The sequence below is a fragment of the Lissotriton vulgaris genome, chromosome 12, assembly GCF_964263255.1.
Source record: "Lissotriton vulgaris chromosome 12, aLisVul1.2, whole genome shotgun sequence".
NCBI classification, from domain to species: Eukaryota; Metazoa; Chordata; class Amphibia; order Caudata; family Salamandridae; genus Lissotriton; species Lissotriton vulgaris.
The window spans coordinates 724,900,755-724,923,840 of NC_141700.1; the positions used below are offsets into that span (position 1 = coordinate 724,900,755).

The 23,086-nt window shown below is 44.6% G+C and overlaps 1 protein-coding gene across 2 annotated transcripts in view; it reads left to right on the forward strand.

The window, feature by feature from the left end:
- LOC147678386 (uncharacterized) overlaps positions 1-23,086 on the forward strand; it is a 138,551-nt gene that overhangs the window by 70,275 nt on the left and 45,190 nt on the right. For both annotated transcript variants that reach the window (XM_086945982.1, XM_086945981.1), the window contains exons 4-5: positions 2,570-2,718; positions 10,180-10,232. In XM_086945982.1, the coding sequence (XP_086802108.1) occupies positions 2,570-2,718; positions 10,180-10,232 (202 nt within the window). The remainder of the gene's footprint in view (positions 1-2,569; positions 2,719-10,179; positions 10,233-23,086) is intronic.

The window sequence follows — 23,086 nt, forward strand, 5'->3', positions numbered from 1 at the left end:
AACAAAAGTCAAGCTTTTGCCACATTTCTTCTTGAATGACTTGCAAAATTGCCCAATGCAATATGGTACACATGCTGTATGACCCTGCATGAAAAAGCTTACATGAATTTTCCCAAATTAAGATGGCCGCCACTTTTGGTGGTGTGGAACGCTTAATTGCATTGTCTGGCCTACAGAGGGCCTGCCGACTCTGCAAAAATACAACCGCGCATACTCGCGAAGAAGGTTCTTGTGCAAGTAGCAGAGAAGGCATGTGCAATGCGGCTTCACACTAGTTTTTTGCGATGCTGTGCAGAATGGACTCCGCCTCCGCGTATGATACAATGCCATACAGCATTATTCTTTGTCTTCAACATTGCTGATCCCACTTATAGCCTCTGAGCCTGGGCGAGTAGATTGCAATCTGCAGCTCCATTAGAATCAGCTGTCCTGGAAAACTGGTGGCAAACGATGATCCGGCACCCACTTGTCGCCAATAAAATTAAGGTGCAACTCCTAACCAAGGTACACAGGTATAAGTTTAATTCCTTACATTCAATACAAGAGGAATGCCTCCAGCACATCCCTCTGCATTACAACCCTCCTCTCTCTGCCTTCCACCGCTGTCTTAGACCCCCACTGACCCTCAATCTTCTACATTCTATGCTCCCTTCAAGTTCCATAAAGAGACAAACCCAACAGGGGTCTGCCTCCTCAGCCATATTGAGGATCTTGGTCAAAGGCCTGAAACATTCAGCAGCGTGTCCTGGCAAACGTACCGAGACCTGTCAGCGCCTTTCTTTGAGTCCATGATAAACTCTGCGGGAATGTGGCCTTCTGTAGCCTATATTGCCATTGCCTCCAAATTGGCTTCAAGTGGCTTGCGGGGGCATTCAGCCCTAAGACATCCTCTGACTGCCTTATCCAGAAGTTTCTCCAGATGACTAGATTCATACTGGGCTGCTTCTGCTGAGATTCATTCTGTTGAACGAGGATGGTGTATATATCCTCTGGGCCCAGCGTATCTTAAGGTGTTAATCCTGCTGTCCTGCAGGTTTGTCTTACTGGTGGCGCTTATTGTCAGGGTTTGGTACCAGGACTTGCCTGCATCATAGCAGTCACCCAAATCTCCTAGTGAGTCATCTCCAACTGTACCATTATCTACAAACGGGAAAGATATAAGGCGGTAGAGACAATATCAAAGCTTCTAGGAACGTGATCATTCCTGCCCAATTTGTCCTCCTGTGTGCCCAATTGGAAAAGCAAATGCAAGAATGGTGGTTTACAGTGCCTTGCAGGCCACCATCCTTGCATTTGCAGCCTTTCACAGGGAATCGCAATTTACGATCTGCCTAATTACTGTCCATTTGACAGGTCATTTTATGGACCCTCCCTTCTCCCCCTTGAATATACATTCTGCTGGTTTACACAGAAAAAAGGGTATAGTTTATAAATTGGCAGACGATGGTAAACACAGTGTGGTATACAACGTTTTGGTAACCAAAGATGAGTCTGATGAGATGAACAATAAACTAGTGAGAACCACCAACAAAGATGAGTAACACAAAACTAGCTCTTCTCCATGCACGGCCCCTGAGATGATCAGTCTTCTCTGTTGTGCCAGTATATTAAGACTCTACTAAAATACATGGCTGCTTCACATGTAGGTGGGTTGCTAGCCATACTGGTCTGTGAGATTTGTTATTTCTCCAATACTTAGCAGCACTTATGGGGTGTGCTGTGTGGATATCATGCACTGCACCAGTGGCTGACTTCCAGGAAGCTTCTTATTTGAATGTATGGTGCTGGATTGTATCCTGCTACATTCTTTCAACACCTACCACTACCTTTCACCACTTTGATTTCATTAAGTTGGTCATAAGCCCCGGCTTACTAGATTTCTAATATACCAACCAGAGAACCCTCACACCCCATACAACTCCCATAATAGACTCTTAAATAGTGTTACTTCTGTGGCTATGATTTGCCTTCAAGGACTTATGTCATTTTTATACTTTTTTCAACTTCACTGTTTACCATTCTCAGCTTTGATCTCTTTATCTTGGGTACCATGATAGCCATTCTTGAATTGCGATGTTCGTTAACATAGTTCTTCCTCTATTTTGCCACTCTGATACTTTCTGTTAATAGGCTAACCTATCCATTTTTAGGAACATTGGATGTTAGGTAGACTGCATTTGTGTGATCCAGTGGTGCAATAAGAAGGATGCCTCCTGGACTAGTAGCAGAAGTTAGGCTTTGGGATGCCTCTCTGTCCTTCAATCATGAATAAGGACTTGCCTTATCTTCCATCATGTATGTATTAGGAAGGTCCTGGGTGACAAAATGGAGGCTCTATAACCAGGACTTGGGGTGAATGCTCCCTGTCTGTTCATGTAATGCCCTCAGGGTAGCTCTCCCAAATGTACAGAGCAGGGTATGACTAGTTGACTGAAGACTTGTATTGACTGTATCACAAAGTTTTTTCACGTTTCCCTGTTTGGCTTCAGTATGCTCTGACACAACAATCTCTCCCAAGTGTGAATGGTTTATGCGTAAAGCCATCCCTGAATGTTATCTTACCTTCTAGTTCCGCACGCTGGTTGAGCATGTGATACCTGCACCCAGACCTGAAGGGGACGCAGATGGCATAACAGCATGGGAGGTTACTGTGCGATACCTGGGAGATCGAGGAGGCAGGGTGACACATCAGTTTGATGCCATCATGGTGTGCAGTGGGTAAGTATGTTTGCATCTCTGCTTCTTGCTCACTTCTCATTTACTCCAAGGTTGAAAGCAGTATGCAAAGGGTATAATGGTATACAATAAAAGTTCCTTAGATTGCCATACTGAAAGAGAAGTGCAGACAGCCTGTAACTATTGAATATTTAGAAAGTTGCTAGTACAGGAAAGGGTGTACTTGGTCAAATCAGATCTCCACCATATTTAAGTAGTTGTTAATAACATCTGCTGTTTTCTGATCAAAGACCCTTTTTTAGGTCTTGCCTAGGCAGCGCTAGCACTGTCTCTTCGAGACATGCTGTATTCAGGATAAGGACTTTCAACATATCCGGCGAATCTGGTTGGTTAGTTTGCCTGCCTTTCTAAATTCCTTTACTCTGGTTTGTCAATACTGTCCATATGTCCTTGTGTGCTTGGTTCCATCCCAACGGACACCACTAATTGTTTTTTTGGTTGCCCATCTGTTGCTTCTCGCTTGCACTTTCTTCCGCCCGTCATTGCTGCTATCCTTCTTGCGGCATGCCCCAACCCCTGCACAGCACTGCATTGACTTTTGTGGCAATAGAGACACACCAAGCTTTAGCTTTAATCATCTAAAGCTAAAGCCCGGCATGCCGCCATTGCTACAAAAGTCAATAAATAAAAAAACAAGGCGAAAAGGATGCTGCATTTCTTTTCCATTTATGTACTTTTATAGCAATGGCGGCATGTCGCGCTTTAGCTTTAAACTTCTAAAGCGTGGGGTGCTGCGATTGCTGCAATAGTAAATAGAAAGAAAAAAGGGGGCTGCACAACTTCTCATGAACAGCAAGTACTCTAAACAGTAAGTACCCGTACTTAAATTTCTATTTAAAGCACTTCACATAACTATGTAAATCGCTCCACAGAATATATTGCTGTGCTACTTTTCACGACAACAGTCTTAAACATTTTTTCTCAAAAGACATCGACTAGTAATCACCAGACAAGAGCCAGCTCTAGTGACTTGTTTGGTTTTCAAGGCTGTTCAGATCTCAGTACATCACCACACCCTTCCTTCTGTGCATGCCTTCAGACCAAGACAAAGTCTAAACACTAGTCAGATTACACCCCAACGAGCCATGCAAGTGGACAGTGCCCAACATGCAGTGCTAATTGTATAACAATGCGCAGAAAAACCGCAGTGTGTGCCGTTTAGACAGCAGAATACCGCTGTTTCACCTGCACAACCCCCACTTAAAACCATGACCTCGTTGTTTTCCTTTTGAGGCCAACAGTAGCTAATTTGTTACCCACCTGAAAAAATAAATAAAGCAACCGTTTAAGGCAAATAAAAAAGTGAATGACTTTCAGTCAAAGCAGAAGAATCTTCAATCATGGCTTTTCACCGTGTTGTTTAGGTCGTCTGAGGTTAGGAGTATGGGTGCAAAGTGGTTTGCTTGATTCTGCTTGCGCCATCTTCCTTTTTCTTCTCAAATATTTTTGGCTTGGTACAGAGAGCGTTTCACCTTAGGCTATCGATTTCATGACTCTCCGCTAAGTGTGCACAGAAATTACTCTCCACAACAGTTCGTGGTGATTGGCACCTGTGATCTGTTGGCACTGCCACAGCACCCTTTCACCTGCCTTGTTTTATTTGCTGCTTTTTGTAGGGTGGGTCATCCGTGACCGAGCTGTTCATCTAGTTCAGTAGGATTTGGCCAGTTCAATAAAGTAGCATTCGTCACGTCCAGCACCCAGACTGAAAACCACTGAAAGGCAGTGTTTATCAACCAACTGTGCCAATGGTAGGTCAGATCTTGGACTTGCTCAACCTTCTTTGCTCCCACTGCGATCCCCCCACAAGACCTTAATTTGCCATCCATTTACTCAGTAGGGAAGTCACGTAAGGCGCATCATCTCTTCTCCCCCTCTACTTGTGTACTTTTCACTTTGTTCCATTGCAGCAGTGTCAGCCTGTTCTTTTACTCCTGTCCCTTCCTGTTAGTGTTGTAACATCAGGTTTGTGCTTCCTTTGACGATTCTTGTTGGGGTTTCATCTCCACCTACATTCCCCAGTACATCAGTCAAAATTCAGTATATTTGAGCCGTAAGCTTGTGAAACAGCCAAACGGTGATACAAAAGATCCCAGGAATTTAAAAAAAAGGGGGGGGGGCGGTTGTGCGACCACCTTTTTTCCCCACTATTTATTCACTTCTGTAGCTTTAAACATCTAAAGCTAAAGCCCGGCGTGTCGCCATTGCTACGAAAGTCAATAAATAAAAAACAAAGACAGGCAAACGCGTCATTTCTTTTACATTTGCAAAGCCAATAGCTCAGCATTTAATGAATGTGAGACCTATTGCATAGCAAATGCTTTTTTTAATATGAAGCATTGATTATTAATTTGGAAAGTTGCTGTTTGACATCAGTGCGTATGAGTTAACACATATGGATTCTCGCTGTCGCACCTGGCTCTCACTGCACCCCTGTTCATCTAGACCTCCCTGATGAAATGCTCCCTGATCCAAACTCGCTGCACTCTTCCTTGGCGCACAGCATTGAACCTGTGTAGACCTCATCCACAACAACAGCCTCAACTTCCTCTTCCTGTCCAAAAAATGACTGCCCTCCATCTTCAAACCACATATATGCCATCCTAATGTCTGATAATTTAAAGAATGGTCACTGGGTCCGGCATTTGAAATAAGGAGGTAGTTTTAGTTTCCCCTTATTTTCTCTAAAATTTGCCTGACTAGTATCGCCTCCCCCTTTCAAATTCACTTGAATCTTACTACATCTGACTCAGTTCATGAATATACATTAATTTCTCTGTTTCCAATTGGTGCCCACAGAGTAATGACAGTCATTCCACTGTCTTGATTGGTCTCTCTTTTCCAGTTTTGTCTAAAAGGGTGACTCTAATATTCCTTGGAATCGTACAAAACAATTACATGACCTTCAACACTAGGGCATCTTCATTTCTCTAGAACATCAACTATCCAGGCTCCAATCCCAAAAGCTCAATGTCCTACCTTTGTCTAAACACGTTGGACGGCACTGGCCATAGGATCCTCTTCATTTCTCTAAAGCCAGTAATCTCCAAAACCAATCTCTTTTTGAATATTTCTTTTGTCGAGTGAAAACAGTCAAACATAACATCAGCAGTGTGTATCATTTTCCAGCCTTTTCCATTTCAGATTGTGAACTCATTTAGTTGTCAAGCGGTGGGTAACAAGTAACCATAAAGACATTGTGCTCTTTCCGCCTTTAATTATTCATGAATTTTTGGGTTATTTCAAATGCCACCTGGAAAGTTTCTTAAAAGCTGAGTCTTTCCTACCTTCTGTCCTGCAATATGTCTTCCCCTTCATTCAATTTAATGATAACCATAGTATCTCTTCATCCATGCCCCCGTGTTTTCCTGAAGTTCAGTAGATATCCCGAGCATTCGGCTGACCCTAATTCCCAGTATTGTCACTCTTGGCACCATGACTCCCAAACCTATTATTGAACAACACAAGTCACCAGCTGGATGCAGCCAGCCCCCACAGCAGAAACTGTTGAAACCCAATAACTAAGCTCCAGGATATTCACAAACAACTTGTCTGCAGACAACTTGAAAATATTTGAGATTCGTCAATGCCTAAAACGTCCAAATAGCCTTGAAGCTCAAAGAAGCATTTAGCTGTGCTATGATGTAGTTGGCTATCTGGAAGGGCATCAAAGAAAAGGCTCAGAGGCAGACAATTTCATTTAATGTCCTTAAAATCTGGAAAATGCTCCTGCTGCATCTTAAGATTGGGTCTACATTCCGCCTTCAATTAATAAAAGATCTAGATCTTTCCTCCCCTTACAATGTGCTTTGTCTAAAAATGTATCTTTCCATCCATGTCTCCGTAATGCTCAGTGCTCTGCTTCCCTCTGGACCCTAGTCCAGAGGGAAGCAGTAAAAAAAAAATACACTAAACCTCATACAAGACACAAATACTGAACTTGAAAAAATCCTACTTCAAGGATAAGATTAACCATGGGTTTCAACACTCAAGAAGACATTTATCAGCTCTTAAGCAATATATGGCATCTGTCCTGTAATCCCCAAAATGCCTCTGATTGTAGTTGGCATTCACAAATGCCTGTGCCGCTTCCACCAATCACCACCTCTAGTTTGACTTCAGACAAAGAAATGCAACCAAGCAAGAGATGCTCTGGGTTTTGGTTGATGATTGCCCATACCTGATGATGACAGCTACTGCTAAGTAGTAAATCTCAACCTCTACTTGGTCTTTTGTTTTGGTTAAGCATGAGAAACTTCTGACTATTGTAGCAATGTGAAACTAGGCTAAGCTGTGAGGGGGACGTTTTGGACTGGTACTGCTTATTCTTGCCAGGAAGACTCCAATGTGCTTAAAGTGAGCCCTTGGCATTCACCATGGTTCTCCTCTCCTGTCGCATGACTCAGGGCTCGAACTTAGCACCTGTGCAGTTAAATTTTTAGATGACCATGAGAAAAGTCCTGGTGCTTAAAATATTTTGATGTATCACTAAGCGCTTGACACCCAGATCTACTGATACCCAGCTGTACTTGGAGGGTGTCAACTAGACATATCAACACACAGAAATTCATTTCCAGAATTGCGAATGTCCTTGGTTTTCCTATAAGTATGGTTTGACCTCTTCCAAACCCAATGACCCTTCCTATGATCAGTCAAGATTGCCCATAAGCATCCATTCCTATCCTGGCTATAGCTAATAAATCCTCTATGTTCATTTTGCCCTCATATCTTGTGTCCAAACTATTTGGGAATGGTGGGTTCCACCTGCATCTTCTGTCTAACGTGAAATCCCTGATTCCCTCTCCCAGACCGCAGGTTAACAGTATAAGCTCTTGTTCTGCCTCACAATGACAGTAGAAGTGTCGTTCATTATAGGCAACCCTTATTTGCTCTTGCTTCTCAAAAATCCATTCTCCGCTATGCAGAACTCCTCATCCGCCATTTGAGAAGACCAGTTATATCATTAGCCTATTGCACTCTCTTCATTCACTTCAGCTCTAAACCTGCATCCTTTCTAAACTGTTCTAACCACGACAAGTCATCATACTTAAAGTAACCATTGTGCATTGTCTGCTAAATACTTTGTTAGATTGTATATAAACATACATTCACTGAAATGCAAATATAGTTCCAACTGAGTACAGCCTTCTTCAATAAAAGGTGAAGTAATCATAGCATATCAACAAATTTTCCAGATTCCTTGAAAATGATTAATTGTATTTCTCAGAAAGCCCATGCCTTTCTGCATGGTAACAAACTTTGTGAGCTCTGCCACCTAGTCGTCAATCTTAGCAGGAGTCGTGCACTTTCATTTACACAATATTATTTTTTGCTTGCAACAATAGACTTTTGAGTCTTTTAAATAGTACCATAGCTCAATATTTACTCTCCTGTAAAGAGAGAAATAAAAATTCTCTTTACGCTTTTGTGCACATTACTTTACTACCATTACAATTTATGTTGATATATCCGTCCCCAAATAATGAACTGTATCACAGAGAACCAGCTTACACTTATAATACTTGATTTCTTTCGGACACATATCCAGCACATGAATGAATTCAACAATTTTAACTTTCCAATTTTGACTGGTGTCTTTGTAATATCTGAAAATACCCTTTTCCACATATCCCCTCTTAACTTGATTCCTACCGCCAGTCACTTATATATTGTGAAACTTGCATTGGACATTATCCACAAGTTTGTAAAGGCTTGAAACGGTTTTCTCCATTCTCCTAAACAAGAGTGATGTATAACTTAAACCGAGGACTCTCTTTGAGTCTATATTTCTGACTTCAGGAGTACCTCCAATACAGATTTAATGTCCAATATTTCCATATTTCTGAAAATCTTACAACGTCTTTGGTGTCCTAAAGTGCAGAGGCTGTCTATTCTGGACCTATACCACATTAAAACCCCAAAGTCAAGGATTAAAAAAGTTAAGATAATTTGTATGTGCACAGCCTGGAATGCCTGGAGTTAATTTCTGAAGGTGATATGAGACATATCTAGACAAATATTAACTAGAAATGATCAGAAATTTCTCCTATTCATGACGTTTTTCAAACCTTGGTTATACCCACCCCTGGACTTAGTTTCTTCCCTACTATTCTTGTGAAGTTTTTGTTCTCTTGTATTTTTTTTGTTCTTATTTATTTGTTTACATTTTGCAAAAGCCCATATGTCTCCTAGGCCGATTTGTAGTGCTGAGTCGTTTATTATGTTACAAATGTATCTCACTTGTCAGACTTGTGGAGTTAAGAGTCACACTGTGTGCATTAACGTGTAGACTAAGCTCTTACTTCCTGATCTCTGTTCCTCCCAAGACATAGTAGCTAGACTACCCACAATCACCAGTTCTGCACAAGGTCTGGTAATGTCTTAACCTCTCCATGACACTCTTTGACACTTAGACCATCAAACAATTGCTCTAAAATTCTAGGTTTGGATTTATATTTGTATATTGTCCTGGACCAACAGAAAGTGGACAGATACTGCAAAGAATTGCCTTGTGGAGGTTAAGTTATGTTTAAATCTCTAAAGTGGAAATTTTCCTAATAGAGATTATGAATTGAAACCAATGCATACAGTGGTTTATATCATCTGAGCCTGGCCTGACAAATATTCCATAAAGCAAACATGCACAAAGCCACAAGGAACCCTTGGATGCACTGGATAAACAGAAACACAAATAATTTCGTTTTATAGATGTTTCTTGTTGATTAGTTTCTTCTATGAATTATATTAGACTTGTATATACGTCACTTTATACTCATTCACTATTTCACTTAACGCTGGATTTATTTATTGCTATAGTTCAAAATCCTAGTAGTTAGACATTTGTCTTCAAATTCTCCATTGGAAAGTACACCACAACTCACAAGAAGTGACAAAAAGTTAAATGCCTCTGACCCAGAACATCGAAGCCCTCTGTTATAGGAAAGTATTCTGTGTAATCTACGCGTTTTTGCTTCCTGAATCATTATGCTATTGAGGTTTAAAAATCCATTATTCTACACTCTGCCATCAATTACAATAGCAAGAATCTGTGAATCTGTTCCTAGCCATCGCAGGCCCTACCTTAACATAAGATCTGATGTTCTGCCAAATCTTTACATGATGTCTTTACCTTGAAAACATTTCTGATATTGTTAAGCTCTTCTGAGGGCCCAACACTATTCAGCGTCCCTGATTTAATGCCATGTTCTGACTCTTTTTAATGGTCCAAATAATCTCACGATAGAATGAGAGAGAAGCCAATAAATGAATGGGCGGTAATGCAGGCCTTTTCTCTGTTATTGGCTCTTTGTGCATTTTACTGGTTGCAGATGTTCATCAACGGATTTGAGCGAGGGAGTATATTATTATAATCTCCATATAGTGCCAATAACTTGCTGACATTATTTGCTATATTTCCTTCTTATGTCTTGTTTACATTTTTAGGCATTTTTTCGACCCCTTCATCCCTGAAATTCCAGGAGTTGAGAACTTTCAAGGTAAGTCACAAAGCTTCTGAGCCTATAAGAATTGGTAAAAACACAACTAGGAGACAAAGGCAAAGGCGTTTATGGAGACCATGGCAGCTTAGGTCATTAGTCACAGGCTTAATATGCTGTTAGTTGTAGTAGAGTCTGTGTGCAGATGTTAGTTAATTTTAGATCACCTGTTTGAGGCATACTGTTCATATTACCTATGACATCATTACCCCATGTTATTGTTACAGTCTGTAAATTTGTAGAATTTTCAGTTAATTTCACTCATGCATTGAACTTCTAAATGTTATAACAGTACAGGTAACAACAATGGTTTTGTGTGTTGTGTGTGTATGCGTGTGTGTATATATATATATATATATATATATATATATATATATATATATATATATGTATATATTTATTACACAGTTGTGGTCCCCATTTTGTAGTTTAAGGTAGGTCAGACTCTCCATAGAGAGAGTGTTTTTTGTTTTGTTAATAACTTTGGCACCATTTGACGAATCTGAACAAAAAAATATATAAGTATATCCACCTTGGTGCCTTCCTGTAAATATTCGAGGTGATTTTTCCGACTGAGGCTGAAAAAATGGGGGGATTCCAAAACGTATTTTCCCCATGTAATTTCAGGTACAAATTTTAAGAAGCCTTTTGATAAAACGGCTGAACAGAATTTCGCCAAATTTGGCAGAAAGCCAGATCTTTACTCAGGAAGCATGCTTTTTGTGATTTGGTGTAAATCTGTTCAGGTGTTTTTGAAAAAATAAAGGTTCAAAAGATGATGATAACTGGACAGTTGGTCCCGCTGGAGTGCAGGAGTACTACAGCACTTCCCTGGTACCGTATATCAAAAGAAAAAAATAGAGGGTTCTGAATATCCGAGAGGACTTTTTTCCCGTCCACTATATCTGTACCATGGGACCGGTATGGTCTCTTGGTACTGAGCAAACTGATTGGCTGGCCGCAAATCAACAGAAATGTTGCAGCTGCTATTTCAAGACACAGGGACTCTGAAACAGATGAAGTTGAAAATGAGTAGGAGTACCCTTGGCCCTTGTAAGGCTGGGTGTCTTTCCCTGAGACCTTTGGGCCGTAAGAGAAACAAAGAGTTGTTCAGTGTGCCCGTCGACCCAGCGAAACCTCCAATGTGGTCCTGTGGGAGTACTGCAAAAAAATATATATAAAGGGTAGGTGTCCTTGGAGAGTTGTAAGACAATCCGGGAGGTTGGCCAGGACAGATTGCTGGCTGGCTCGGGCGGATGGGCACAGTGCCTGGCTACAGGCCAGTACTTATGGCCAACCCCACACCATCCACAGAAGAAGGCTGAACGCGGCATGAGAGTTGACAACCCATCCCTACGCTGTGCATGGTGGGGGGCTTGCTGCCCATGGGTGCTGGATGCAGGACCTGGCCACAGGCCTGGCTTTGTGGCCAAGCCCACAGTGTTCACAGCCTTTGACTGTGCATACAAGGCGGGGACTGGGAGCAGGGCCTGGTCCCAGGCCAGATGCTGCAGCCAATCCCACGCCAGGCACTGCTTATGGCCATGGTGGTCTTCGAGAGGTTGGCGCTGGGCCAACCCTGTATTGCGTTTGAACTGGTATCTCCCTGAGCTCCACAAAAATAAACAGCAATGCAATCTATGCAAAAAAGTATAAAGAACAGTTCCACTCAAGTGCAGAAGTAATGTCTTTCTTGAAAGAAAATATATCCGTTGAGGTAAAGTGATCCACAAATCCAATGTTATGATTGTCCAATGTATTTTAATGGTCGTTTCCCAAAAATACGCTCTTTTGTAGTTACTTGCTTTAAATATTCATTCTTCAAATAAATCCTTTAACAGCCACACAGCCAACACGTGTTTCGTCTGATGCTTATTATTGCATCCACTGACTTCATCAGGGCTTAAACATTATCTAGTCCTTCCCTGGACTATTAATCATAATATTCAAAGTCTGAGACAAGTTTGAAAATGCCTCATTTCATCCGCTTCTTAGACTCCACAAATTCTCTAATCTCCAAATTCTACATCGATCGTAATTCGTCCAAAAACGAGATACACGAGTACATGTACCTATCTAATATCGCCGATGCTCCCTCGTACAATTCCTTGCTTTCGAAAGCAAGGAATTGTACGAGGGAGCATCGGCGATTTTTGGACGAATTACGATCGATGTAGAATTTGGAGATTAGAGAATGAGGCATTCGTCTTTGGATTCGGAGCCAGCGTTGTGCTGGGCACGCAGTGGCAAACGTGAGCCATTGTTAGTTGGCAAACTTTGCATATCACACAGATGAAAGCCTTCCTTGCATGTTTAGTCATTGTGGGCGTTTACCCAAAGTGTTGTTTTGCAGCACAGGGGCCTATTTAAATAAAAAAAGGAATTCAAGCATACAGTATATATCAGGGCAAGGCGCATTTGTTTGCCAACCCCAGCACAAACATAAATGCGTCAATATTCAGAGCAGCATAGGACATTGGCGGTGTTTTTTTTCGGGGCTGCTCATCCTCCGGGGCAATTATGGTTTATGCGCAAACATGAGCCAAGAGGAATGGAGGAACTCATTCCTGTGGTACGGAACGTTGGGATAATGCTCCACAGGTCAAGTGGAAGGATACCAGCTGCTATACTTTTCAAACATCTTTATATTGTTTTGTTTGACCTGTTCTAGGGGATGAGAGTAACGTGGACTTAAAATTTCTGCAGATTCCTGCATTTAATTACGTAGCAGGCACAACATTTCGAGCCGAAATGTTTTGCCACCGAACGGTAAATGGTGCATGGTAATTCAGAGAAATGTGGGGTTACACAAACCAGGTTGAGAATTCGAGGTCATGGTAAACAACACTGTTGTGTCCGTTAAAGAGGTGACTTCCCTATTTGTCCATGAAAAACGACAATTAAAACAGCAAAAAGAGAAGTGAGATTTAAATTGCATGTGGGTTATGTGTTAATAGCGAACTCTGCCTCCCAGGGCCAGGAGACTCTTCTCTTTTAAAGATTTAAACTTGGGAATTGAGGGGCTCTATCCCTAATGGCAGCATGAAGGCAGCTCCATTGGTGGGGCCCAGCAGGTAGAATAACCCGACTCTAGATAAAGTGCAGGTCTTTTTGAATGCAGCCGGACGGTTCTGGTTGGCAGACCGTAGACAGAAGGTGGCTTTATGCCAGGTCCGTGGGGGTAGAAAGATAGACTGGAGGGAGGCATCGAACAGCTTTCAAATGAGCTGTCAATTACATATAAAGCGCACTGTTTTTTGCAGAGAGGCACTCATCCTGGTGGTGACAGAAATCTCTCCAGACTCCCATTTGGGTCTCTTCGGGTGTAACAGGTTCTGCAGCTCCTGTCACCACATTATTAAGCACAACTCAAACTTAACCTCCAACAGCAGCGCAACTGACACAATTCCTATCATCCTCCTGAATCAGCAAATGTCAGCTCAGCTAGGGTGCCTCACTGAGTGAAGTCTCCACCTGCTGTGGGTCCTATCACCTTTGCCTTTCTTCTCCAATGTAGCTCTGAGCTTAGCTGAGGGATGCCAGCCTCAACTGCTTATTGACTATGAAAGACTTCATTCATAGGGTTTCAGAGATCCAGCCTGTAAACAACAATTTCCTCTGTCCTCTATACATGGGCTCAACTTTCTTCCTGACGCTTCCTCTCATTGTTCTTTCCTTTTCTGTCATATCGTGGAGTCTGATTATTAGGTAAGACCAACTTCTGATCCATGGGTGGTTAGGACCTTCAATATGTCAGCTGGGAACAATAATCTACACAAATGGGTTATTCTACCTCACGCAGATCTATCTCCTGTTCAACCTAGTAAGTGATGAACTGTATCAGGGTTCTGGACTCAGAATCCATTGGCACATTCTAGTGGCACTATGCTGTAGGCCAGTACTCTGGTCTCTTTGATGACAGCATCCATCTTCATGTGGATCACTTCCAGGCACAGCAACATATTTTAGTGTCCTTGCTCCAAAGTTCTTCAGGTTCTTTTCTAGGGTAATGATTCTCACACTCCGTTATCTAATTTGCTCTCAGCTTGGGATTTTCACTGGCCACGGCCACCTCTTTTTCTTTGACACTCTTTCTACTGTTTTTACGTTCTGGAATCATTAGCTTCTACCTGAGCCTTCAGTTACTATTTATGTTTGCTTGTTAGTTCTAAGCTACAGAGAGTTCTTAGCTGTCTGCTGTTGACGATCTATTGTGGACAACACAGTCGGCCCATTGTTTGCTGCTGGTTGGCTTTCTTGTCAATTGCTCTCCCCTCTTAAGCTGCTCTGATCTTTCCATGTTGCTTTCACCTCCCCCAGTGCATCGGTTGCTCATCCCACCCGTCCGTGTCTGGATTTATTTTTTATTTTTTAAAATCATCCACAGACCCCGCCCAAATCTCCTTTATTGCTCTACCTCCTCCCCACCTGCTCCTGCCACTAATGTTGTGACCTTTAAGTTCTTTTTGAAATTTGTTTTTATTACATAAAAAATAAACATTTTGGAGGCCATTGTAGCGGCAAATTGTTCCCAGTCTGCTCCTTTGACTCTGGTACTCCATCTTTGATATTTTCTAATAACCCCTTCATGATAGACACCCACCATCATCGAACTGTAAATCAAAAGTTGAAAAAAAAAATAACAGTATTGATGCTTCGTGAAGCACATGGTGACACATGAGCACATATTTCATCGCGCTGCTGCAACTTTTTTTCTCCAATGCTGTCCTGCATTAACAAATAAGTGATTTTGTCCTTTTTAGGTCTCGCTGACACAGCGCCCAAGCGCTGCTTAGGAGATGACCTCTGAAAATCGTTCAGGGCTTTTTCGGAAACTCGTGCATGTACTGCACTGTTCTCAATGAGCCCTCGGGCATGTGTGGCGTTTGCCTTGCGGGAGCGAGCAGCGGCGCCATCTATTTGCAATTATCACGCTCGCTCCCGCAAGGTAAACGCTGAGCGTCGCTTCAACTTTCGCGGCCAAGCTTGTCTTTCGGCGCTTGTTCGATTTCCTCGTTGCCTGTGGCCGCCCGCATTTTCCCGGGTAGGCACGTACTTCGATACCAAGTACTCGGCCAAAGTCCGGGAGGCGCGTGATAACCGTCACGTAAAGCACCTGATCGCATGCATCCTTGCACTTAAAGGCTGGCATTTAAAAGTGCAATACATATTTCGGGGTTATTAATTAGCTGCGAAGTGAGCGCTGCAAGGTTAAAAAGTAAACCCAGGCACAAACATCCAGAGAATGTCAAACTTTTCTTTTGTGAAGACTACTTTGTCGATGTATACCCGCTTCTCGTGCATGCGCCCACTTAATTTTACTTGTCCCATCTGCGGCACGCCAAGTGAGAGAACCTTTGGATAACCAAGTTCACAAAGGTTACTTTGAACTTCACTCTCAGAGCTTGATCAGATTCTGAAGCAGCCAAAGAATTAAGAAGTCAGTGACAGTGGGATTTCAGACACCCAGCCATTCATCTCCTTTTAAAGTGCAAGTGAAGCACAATTAAAGATCTGGGGGTGCATAGTATGTAGTTATGCAGAGAGTTCACAACTAAAGCAGTTGTGTCTCGCTCCCACCTTGTTAAGCCAAGAACAACGTTTTACATCTTCAAAGAGGATGAAGGGTGGGTTGTCAGTCAGGCATATACATTGAGCATTCTTTACCGGTGTCCACACTAACAAGCATTTGCAATGCAATAGGTCTCGCATTTATGCGAGTTTAAGCTATTGGCATTGTAAATGACAATGCCTTTTATTTATGTTTTAATAACGAAAACAAAAATAAAAGGCTTTGTTATTTGCAATGTCAATATCTCAAACTTGCATAAATGCGAGACCTATTGCATTGCAAATGCTTGTTAGTTATTGTACAAATGTTAATCATTACTACCATGTTTGTTATACCCATCATTTCCAGCCATTGCAACTTTCCTTAAGGCGGCCATTGCCAATATGCCCCTTATGCATTGCCTTTGTGACTGTCCATGCCATTAATGGTGTAGTAATGCATAAAGGACAAACAGACAGACATACATTTGTTTTTATATATATATAGATGATCAGCTTGCGTAATGCTAGAAAACCTCAGTCCGTCTCACTTATGAATTCAAACATCAATTACAATCCAACTTCAATGAGTTCGTATTCAGGGTAAGAGAGATTGAATTCAATGAGTCCTACTAACCAAAGAGCATTTCATGTATGTGCAATAAAATCTCAGTCTGCGCAACATAAACTTTCATTGGCAAACAACAGAGCCCCTAATAAACAGAGCTGTTTGTTCAGCAGTGTCTAAGGCCTGATATCTATTGATAAATAAAGGCACTGCTGCAAGTACGACACTTCCTGTGTATAATGTAGTGCTGACTTCTGGGGAGTGCGATCAGTGCCGTCACACCGGGTGCCAGGGTCAAGGGCTGCCCTCTGCACGACAAGCTGGACTGAGATCGGAGCAGCCTGGAAAGAGCTCTCTGTGTGCACAACATTTTTCAGGGAATAATACAACAGCATGTTAACTCTGGGGGTTAATGCACTCGAGGAAAAGATGTAAGTTTTTTTTGTCACAGTTTTGAATCATGATATAGTAGAATAAATGGTGAATGTTCCTGCTGCAAAGCAAAACGTGTGACATGGAGAAAATAGATTAGTATTTGTATGTTGTTAGCTCAGTGGGTTATTGATTTAGTGACAGAGATCCTTTTTAGGTCTCGGCTAGCGTAGGCTGCGCACATGCGCAGTTTCACTGGCGAGATTCAATGAATAGGGTACATTTCACTAGCGAGGTTAAACCCCGCCCTTCTTTTCCATTGGCTGACGTCACAGTTCATGCTAAACGGTGGCCAGCCATTGGAAAAGAGGTCCCAGTGAAGTACTCTTTTCTCTTTTAGCCCTGTCCTTTTCAGACTGGCTTCCTTGACTTACTGCTGTGGTAAAAGCTTTCTTATCTTCTTTATGGGTCCAAACAGATGGCCCCATAAAGAAACTAATAAACCTTTTACTCCAGCCGTCCAAGTGGGACGACTCTAAAAGAGAAAACTCTGCGTCGTGGCAAGCACCGAGTCCGTCCAAGTTGGACGGCAGAGAAAAGAGTATCTGTACACGTGTTCCCCGTCGCCTTCAAGTCTTCAACAGCCATCGCGATTTACATAGCAAGTGAATCACACCTTGCCAGGCACTAACCTCGGTCTCTAACTAGCACTTTGCTGTGACAGCTAGAGAGAAGCCCTTTAACTGTAAATATAAAATAAGGACTAGAACGACCAATCCGCTGCTTGCTTACCACAACCAATGGAAACGGAGGAACAAGGCTCAGCTGAGTTGATCGTGCAGTTGAGAGAAAGAGGTCGCCCCCTTTCAATGCGTTTTTTTGAAATCGCGAGATGTTGTTTTTTTTGTTTGTCTTATTTGCTAAAACCAATCTCCGTCCCAAAATGGCCCCTCTTTTTCTAGGAGGTCATAATCCACTCTGAAGGTGGTCCGCTGTCGCTGTCGGTGGCCCTGACCTTTGCCCCTCGGGAGCCCAACGTGCCGCCATATTGGCTGTTGTCAGTGCGAGTCCGTGAGATAGGAGCGGTAGAGAGAGTATCATGACCCGGAGGAGGAGCAAGCCGCGGGGGTGCGCCGGGGGTCATAGCGCGGCGGGGAGGCAGCAGTCAGGGGAGGTGAAATGGATGAGGAACTTGGAAGCAGACTGCAGGAGGCGGTCAACTGCGAAGAGCAGGTGAGTGGCCCTATGGGTGTGTGGAGCGGAGGGGCAGCGGAGAATTCTGGGTGGGCATGACAGCAGCGAGGGAGCAGGGGGTAAAGTTGAAGCAGATGTGATAGGCGAGGAGGGCTCGTTTCTGGAAGGGACTGAAGCTTGTTCTTGCTGTGTTTTGCTTAAGGCAGGAATGTTTGGCTGCAGCGAAGGGCAGGTCGAGGGAGTAAATTTGGAGAGAGGAGCCACATGCATATTAAAGCTGTGTTTTTGGTTGTAGGTTTGATTGAGGAAAATCTGTTGGTCGGTGGTAGTATGAGGTTTGGAGATGCAGTGTCCGAGTAGCATGGAATGTAGCCGAGGTTTCCCATCTGTCGCTCGAGTACCCCGCCCCTTGCGGAGTCGCACAGGAGGCTGTTGCCGCCCCTTTAGTATAGTTTATACTAAGGCCCTGGTTTATTGCAGTGTGCTGGTGACACTCCGATATCTACAAGATGTCCCAAGCACTAGCTTGAGCAGATGGGCCACCTGGATGGTGACAAAGTGATTAAGACAATCTCCGAACAATGTAAGCACCCAAAGTTTCCATTTCCTTAACATATTGTAGACGGGATTGCTGATTTTCACAGCTGGGGCATCTTAAACAACTTAGGGCTAGATGTAGCTAATCACAATTTACCGATTCTTAAATACCGAATTTTACCAATTCTGTATTTAAGAATCGATAAATGTGATGTAGGTAATAAATCGGTAAAATTTACCGATTCGGTACTATTCCTTATTACCGAATCGGTATTACCCATGGGTAATACCTGGAGGCCCATAGGAATGAAGGGGAAGACATTCACTATTACCGATTCGGTAAATACCGAATCGGTAATAGCTGGAGCATATTCAAGGGTGGCAGGGTGTCACATTGACACCCTGTTGCACCCCTGAATCGTGCATGTGTGCACATGCGGCGCACATACATGCCCTAAGGGCATGTATGTCTGCCACATGGCACTTTTAAAAAAGCAAATAATTGCTTTTTTAAAGGTATTCGGTATTTACCACCAACTTGTAGTTGGTGAAAAATATGTTATGTTATGTTAAAAATGCGTTTATATAGCGCTCGGCTACTCTAAAAGAGTGTCCCGGCGCTTTCCACAGTCCGCTACAATGTAGAACAACATAACAAGAAGAAAGATCCCAGAAAAAAGAAAAAGAGAACCCACCTAAACAGAAAGATTAAAAAGCCAAGTCTTCAGATTCTTTCTGAATTGAAGGAGATTGGGAGTGCTACGAAGTGCCAATGGAAGCGAGTTCCACAGCTGGGAGGCCTTAAGGCTGAAAGAACGCCCCCTCATGCGAGCCTTCCTCACACGTTGAACCACAGCAGTGAAAAGAGATTCAGACCGCAGAGAGCGGGCAGGGCGATAGAAAGCCAATCTCTTCTGTAGATATCCCGCGCCTGAGCCAAACAGAGCCTTGTGCACCAGCGTCAGGGATTTGAACATGATCCGCTTTCGGATCGGCAGCCAATGGAGCGACTGCAGCAACCCAGAAGCCCGTGCTCGTCTATGCAGCCCAAAGATCGCACAGGCTGCCGAGTTCTGTGCCACCTGCAAGCGCTGGACCAAATAGTCCGGTAAGCCTAGGAAGAGGGCATTGGCATAATCTAGCCTGGATCCGACGAGCGCCTGCACCGTAATCCGTCTGTGCTCCGCAGATAGTAGAGGAAGAAACTTGCGGAGCATTTTGAGAATACCGAAACAGGTGCCGGACAGGCCAAGAACGTGCGCTCTCAAAGAGAGCTTATTATCAAGCTTAACACCGAGGTTCTTGGCAACCAGGGAGGATTGTGCCGGGGGGCACATAGCAGCCGGCCACCATTGCCGCCATTCGGGATCGGTAGCACAGCCGAAAAATAAAACCTCCGACTTACTGGAGTTGGCCTTCAGACTATTACGCTGGAACCAGCCGAAGACCATGTCCAGACAGTCCCGAATTCTCTCCCCATCAAATGGCTGGTCTTTGCCGCAAGTGAAGAGGAGTTGCGTGTCATCGGCGTAGGACACGATCTGGGCTCCGTAAGCTTCCACCGCAGCCGCCAAAGGGGACATAAAGATGTTGAACAATGTCGGGCTCAACACAGATCCCTGTGGAACCCTGACTCCCAGTGGCGGCATCTCGGCGGAGCTCTGGGAAACCCAGACCGTCTGGCGGCGGCCCTCCAGAAAAGATGTAAACCATCTGAACACCATCCCCCTTAGGCCGATGTCATAAAGCCTGGCAAGAAGCGCCTCATGGGGGACGGTGTCGAAGGCCGCCGACAGGTCCAACATGACTAACATGGCCTTGCCACCCACATCCAAGGTCTCCCTGATGATCTCAGAGACCTCCACCAACGCCGTTTCCGTACTGAAATTCGGACGGAAGCCGGATTGGGATGGATGGAGCAGATTGTTGGATTCAAGAAAGCTCGACAAGACGCCATGAACATGTTTCTCTGTGATCTTCGCCAGAGCCGGGAGAAGTGAGATTGGCCTATAGTTGGCCAAAACCTCGGCATCAAGACCAGGCTTTTTCAGGAGGGGGATCACCATCGCCCTTTTCCAGCTGCGTGGGACAATCCCCTCCCTCAAGGAAGCATTGAGGATCGGGTTGACCAAGGGATCCACCACTGCCGCCATTCCCGCCAAAAATTTGGCGGGGCAGGGGTCAAGAGGCGAGTCAGATTTAAGACTGGCCAACAGAGTCCGGGACATGTCACTGGAGACAGGTGGAAAGTCAGCCAGTACTGCCGTGGGCAAGGACGGTGTACCAAGTCCTGCCCCAGGACCACAGCAATCCTCTGTCAAGCTCTCCGAGAAGGAGACCTGAATTGCCTTAATCTTGTTGGTGAAAAAAGTGGCAAGATCACACGCCCACGCATCAGATGATACAGGCGGGGGTGAATAGGAGGTGGGGGACGTGAACTCCTTCACTATCGTGAAGATCTCCTTGCAGGAGTTCGCCGACGCCTCAATCCTCCTGGCTAGATAGTCCCGCTTGGCACCAAGAATATCTCGGTGATAGGCCTTAACCGTTGACCTATAGGCGAGTTTAGCCTCCGCATCATATTGGAGGCGCCAGGTCCGCTCAGCAACCTTACATTGACTGCGAGCCAAACGCAGCGCCTCCGTGAACCAGGGCGCAGATTGCCGTATTACGGTGGACCGGGGGGTTACCTTAGGGGCAAGATCATCTAACCTCTCAGTCAACCATCGCTGCAGGGCCTCGGTGTCTCTTTCTGGGTCCCCCGAGAGAGAGCAGGGATGTTCCGTGAGCGCCTGCTCCAACATGGCAGGCGTCACTCTGTGCAGAGCTCTCGAGGCCGATCTGGGCACAGCGGGGGCACAGGTGTCAGACCGCCCGGTCTCCAACACGGAGAACCCAATCAGCTTGTGATCCGACCAGAGCACCGGCCGTGTATCGATGTCAACAATTGGGACAGAAGAGAACACTTGATCGAGGGTGTGCCCTTTCTCATGTGTAGGCCCTAGCACAAACGGTACCAGGCCAAGCGTAGATGTGATATCCAGGAGTTTGGTCCCATCCGGATCGTCCGAGACATCGAGATGAAAGTTAAAATCGCCTGCCAGCAGGCAATGCTGTGCAGACAGCGCCAGCTCCGAGATAGCTGTCTGTAGGTCCTCCCAGAAGGAGCCGACCGGGCCGGGAGGCCTATAGACCAGCAGTCCCTTAAGCGCTTGGCCAGGAGACAGTCTAAGCATAAAGGCAAGGGATTCAGAGCCCTCGATGGAATTCACGATAAGCACTGAGCAGGAAATGTTCTTCCTCACCACCACAGCGACTCCTCCCCCCTGCCCTTAGCTCTATCTTGGCAAAAAAGATTATAGGTTGGAGGGATCGCAGTAAAGATATCAGGATTCGACGCCTCTCCCAACCAGGTTTCCGTCAGGAGCAGGCATAACGGATTATCCCTGACAAGAAGATCGTAAATGTGCAGGGCATGCCTACCTACCGACCTAGTGTTGAGCAGCAAACAGAGATGTTTCACAGGAGCCTCAGGTGTCCTAAGGACGCAGCACTGTGCCCCAGTGGGCGACCAGCCGCAAGCCGGGCAGCGACGTTTCCCCTTGTGCCGACCAGGGAATACAGAACGACACAGGCTAGATGTAGTACGCATGGCGTGAAGAGTCGCCGAGGAATAGTGAATCATCCTTACCCACACCAGACCAGAGTCCCCCGCCGCCCCGCCGCCTCCGGGACGCTGACGGGCGCAGACGGGCAGGACTCCGGCACGACTCAGGCTAAGCGAGGGCGTCCACCTGCGAGTCCCGCTGCGCGTAGGGAGCGACTTTAAATAGACTCTCCAGTGAGCCCTTGGCGCGCGAGTCCGCTTAAAGATGGCGGCCGCCGCCGAATCACAATCCCCAAACCAAGATGGCGCCCAAAATAGATGCCCAGGACCCGGACCCACCAAAGTGGTGGTGCTTTTAAGGCACAGAGGTGCACTTTTTAAATGCAGTGAGGGGAGGGGGCGCAGGCTGGAGGCAGCCAAGTATAAAAACAAGGGTAAGTGAAACAAAAGCAATAACCCAAATACAAAACACAGGGAAGTTAAAATTGCACAGCGCTAGTCCAGCGCGCTCGCAGCAGTGTGGTAGGTGTAAAGGACCACCTCCACAGCAAAGACCGCCTTAAATAGACTCTCCAGTGAGCTCTTGGCGCGCGAGTCCGCTTAAAGATGGCGGCTGCCGCCGAATCACAATCCCCAAACCAAGATGGCGCCCGAAATAGATGCCCAGGACCCGGACCCACCAAAGTGGTGGTGCTTTTAAGGCACAGAGGTGCACTTTTTAAATGCAGTGAGGGGAGGGGGCGCAGGCTGGAGGCAACCAAGTATAAAAACAAGGGTAAGTGAAACAAAAGCAATAACCCAAATACAAAACACAGGGAAGTTAAAATTGCACAGCGCTAGTTAAAAATAACGAATCCTTAAAGTAAAAATGCACTCACTTGAGTGCTTCCTACATAGGTTTTAAGGATTCGGTAATTTACCGATTCCTTAAAATAAGGAATCAGTATTTTACCGATTCCTTAAAATAACGAATCAGTAAATTACTGAATCCTTATTTAGAGCTTCCTACATTGGAAAGGGCTAAAT